Genomic DNA, 2,757 nt, shown 5'->3' with positions numbered 1-2,757 from the left:
ACCTCCTGGAATGCATGAAACTTTGGGAAACGGGAATGACCAACTGAGCTAGGGGCCCGTTCTTTAAATGGTCGTTGAGAAAATAACTACATATGTACAAGCTTAATTAACTCAACTCTGGAATCCATCAATAAATGTTTGAATATTATAACAACTAGATCATGCGAACATACGCCAGTATTTGACTGATTCTTTGGAGCTAAGAGATTACCTTCAGATGCATTAATAATATATTGTTAAGTTCTAAGCCCATGCAACTTGGACATATATACTCATTTGAGGCATGAAACATCCACCAACTTAAATAATTCTCAAGGTACGACTAATTCAAACCTAATCGTAGATTAAATTGGTCAAAAACTTAAACCAAATGAAGCCTAATTATGGCTATAAATAGCATGTGTTATGACACTAATCAAGTTGTAGTCTTTCTTTGTGCATATCATAATATCTGCTACAGCTAGGTTAATAATATGATGAAGAGTGCATATGTGAATCTTGTTCGTTTCTTATCAGTACTGTCTTTGTCATCTTTAGTGTTCTTGACGGTATCTGCACAGACAGACGGAACAAATCCAACAGTACCAGGCAAAACAAATTCAAATGATGGTACAAATCTCTCTGACTCATGTCTTACTCTTTTTCCCCATTGATTTCAGTTCAGTGAGTACATATCTTAATTCGATTTCTCTTTTAAATTGTTTGAATGATACATTATCAGTGTTGGCGATAGAGTGGTTGGTGAATAGTCAGTTTGCATATGTGTCAAAAAAGGAGGATCCTTGTCTTCCAAAACCATATCCATGGCTTAAGTGTAGCTCCGAGAATACCCCTCGAATAACAGAAATGTACGACAAAATCTCCACTAATCGATCCCCTCTTTGATAAATCATTTCTCGTTTGTCTAGTCATTTTTATACACTAATGATCTTAAATGTGAACTAATTTACAGAAATCTCCCCTTTTCTTTTCGACTTGGTGGAAATCTCCAAGATTTTAGTCCCATGGATGCACTAGAAAAAATGTGAGCAATTAAACTTTGTGCACTAAAAACAAAATAAAAATCTGTTAATTTAATCTTTCAAATAATTTTGGCAGAAACTTAAGCAACAATTATTATTTGGGATATGGAAAAGAATTTCCTGATTTTCTTGCAAACTTCCCTAAACTCAAAGTGCTGTAAGTTTTCCTACTTCAAAATTAAAATGAATATCTGAAATGTTGTTTTGTATATTTTTGTCTGTAAGTAATAAGTAAATTGCTTTTTCTTTTTATTCCTTATAGGAATTTGGTTGGTACTCCTTACAGTGGGACAGTACCTACTTCACTAAAGAAAAGATCTGACAACAAAACGCTAACGTTGATGTAAGCGAAAATCAATGTCGAACTGAATTCATGTCATCGTTAATTTAACGTGTAAATCAAGGTTGTTCAAGTTATTCCCGCATAATCAAATTTGATTTGTCCTTTTTCTGTTTTAGGTTGCCGGAGACAGGTTTGTGCTTTTCTGATGAAGCCGTATGCCCACCCCAAACAGGAACTTCACCAGGAACAGATGAGGATACATCAACCTCTAGTTTTAATCCACCACTGAAAAGTCGTAAAAAGAAAACAACACCTGTTGTGCTCGGAACTTTAATTCCAATTTTGGTGATTTTCTCGGCTATTGTCGGCTTTCTAATTCGTAATCATCAAAAGAGAAAGGCTGCTGCACCAGCAGGTTTAAACACTCACAACTGAAGTTCTATTAACCATACAAGGATATTCACTGAAGTGGTGCAGGATAACAATGCTGAAGCAGTGCAGGTTAAGAGTGACAGCTAAGAGATCCGTACAGTTTACATGTGTAGATTGAGTGTGTTTGAGTATGTGTATTGTGTGAGCTGTAAATGACAGCCTGTCCTGTACGGATATCAACTACTCATCTCTATTAATACTGAGTGTCTAATTGTTTTCTGTGTAATGATTTTAATTGAATACCTCCATTAATGAAGATGATTAATTCTGTAATATCATATATCTACTACGGTATCAGATGGCAAAGATTGTTTCAACAATCATTCGATCCTGCGTCTCTCTTCAGCCACATCATCTGACTTTGATTTCATCAGACTGATGTCAACTATGTTCTTGAGAGACTACTCTGATTCAAAATCTCAGATCTAGATTTTCTCATCTTCTCCATATTTGTTTCTCCACTGTTGACGTATTCTTGCTCAGAGGTAATTCTTGCAAACTGCTCAATTCCTTCTTTCTTACTGTTCTTCTTCAACTCATTTTCTGGTTCAAGATTTTCATTCTTCATTGGAAAATCCAACCGCAAATTCATTTTCTCGTGTTCCTATCAATCATCTTACAAATTTTGTTCACCTTAAACGCAAAGAAGACAATTTTATCACCTGGAAAAACCTAATGAGTCCGGTGATTCAAAATTATAAGTTGATGAAGTTTGTAGATGGATCTTTTCAACGTCCAATTCAATTTACTAGTCGGCGCAATCAAGAAAATGGAATTCAAAATCCACTCTATTCAGATTGGATGGATGTATGAGAACAAGTCTTTTCATGGGTAATACCTTGTTGAATGCAAAAGTAAGCTAAAAATTCATTAACGAATTCACCTCCATTACCAGTCCTAATTGTAGTCACAGAATGAGACAGTAAATTTTCAATCCTAAGAACAAAGGAATGAAAGGCATGTTTGAAATCAGCTTTAGAAGATAATGGCAAGACCCAACAGTATTTGGTGTAATCATCC

The 2,757-nt window shown here is 35.1% G+C and overlaps 1 protein-coding gene across 1 annotated transcript; it reads left to right on the top strand.

The window, feature by feature from the left end:
* Positions 1-441: 441 nt before the first annotated feature.
* Positions 442-2,012, top strand: LOC113320404 (LRR receptor-like serine/threonine-protein kinase IOS1). The gene is made up of 6 exons (XM_026568319.1): positions 442-609; positions 722-848; positions 953-1,024; positions 1,099-1,179; positions 1,285-1,365; positions 1,482-2,012. The coding sequence occupies exons 1-6, from the start codon at positions 474-476 to the stop codon at positions 1,738-1,740; spliced, it is 756 nt and encodes a 251-aa protein (XP_026424104.1). The 5' UTR covers positions 442-473; the 3' UTR covers positions 1,741-2,012.
* Positions 2,013-2,757: the final 745 nt, after the last annotated feature.

Source organism: Papaver somniferum, chromosome 11 (genome assembly GCF_003573695.1).
Source record: "Papaver somniferum cultivar HN1 chromosome 11, ASM357369v1, whole genome shotgun sequence".
NCBI classification, from domain to species: domain Eukaryota; kingdom Viridiplantae; phylum Streptophyta; class Magnoliopsida; order Ranunculales; family Papaveraceae; genus Papaver; species Papaver somniferum.
The sequence above is the reverse complement of the archived record's forward strand: the minus strand, read 5'-3'. Positions and strand labels throughout refer to the sequence as shown.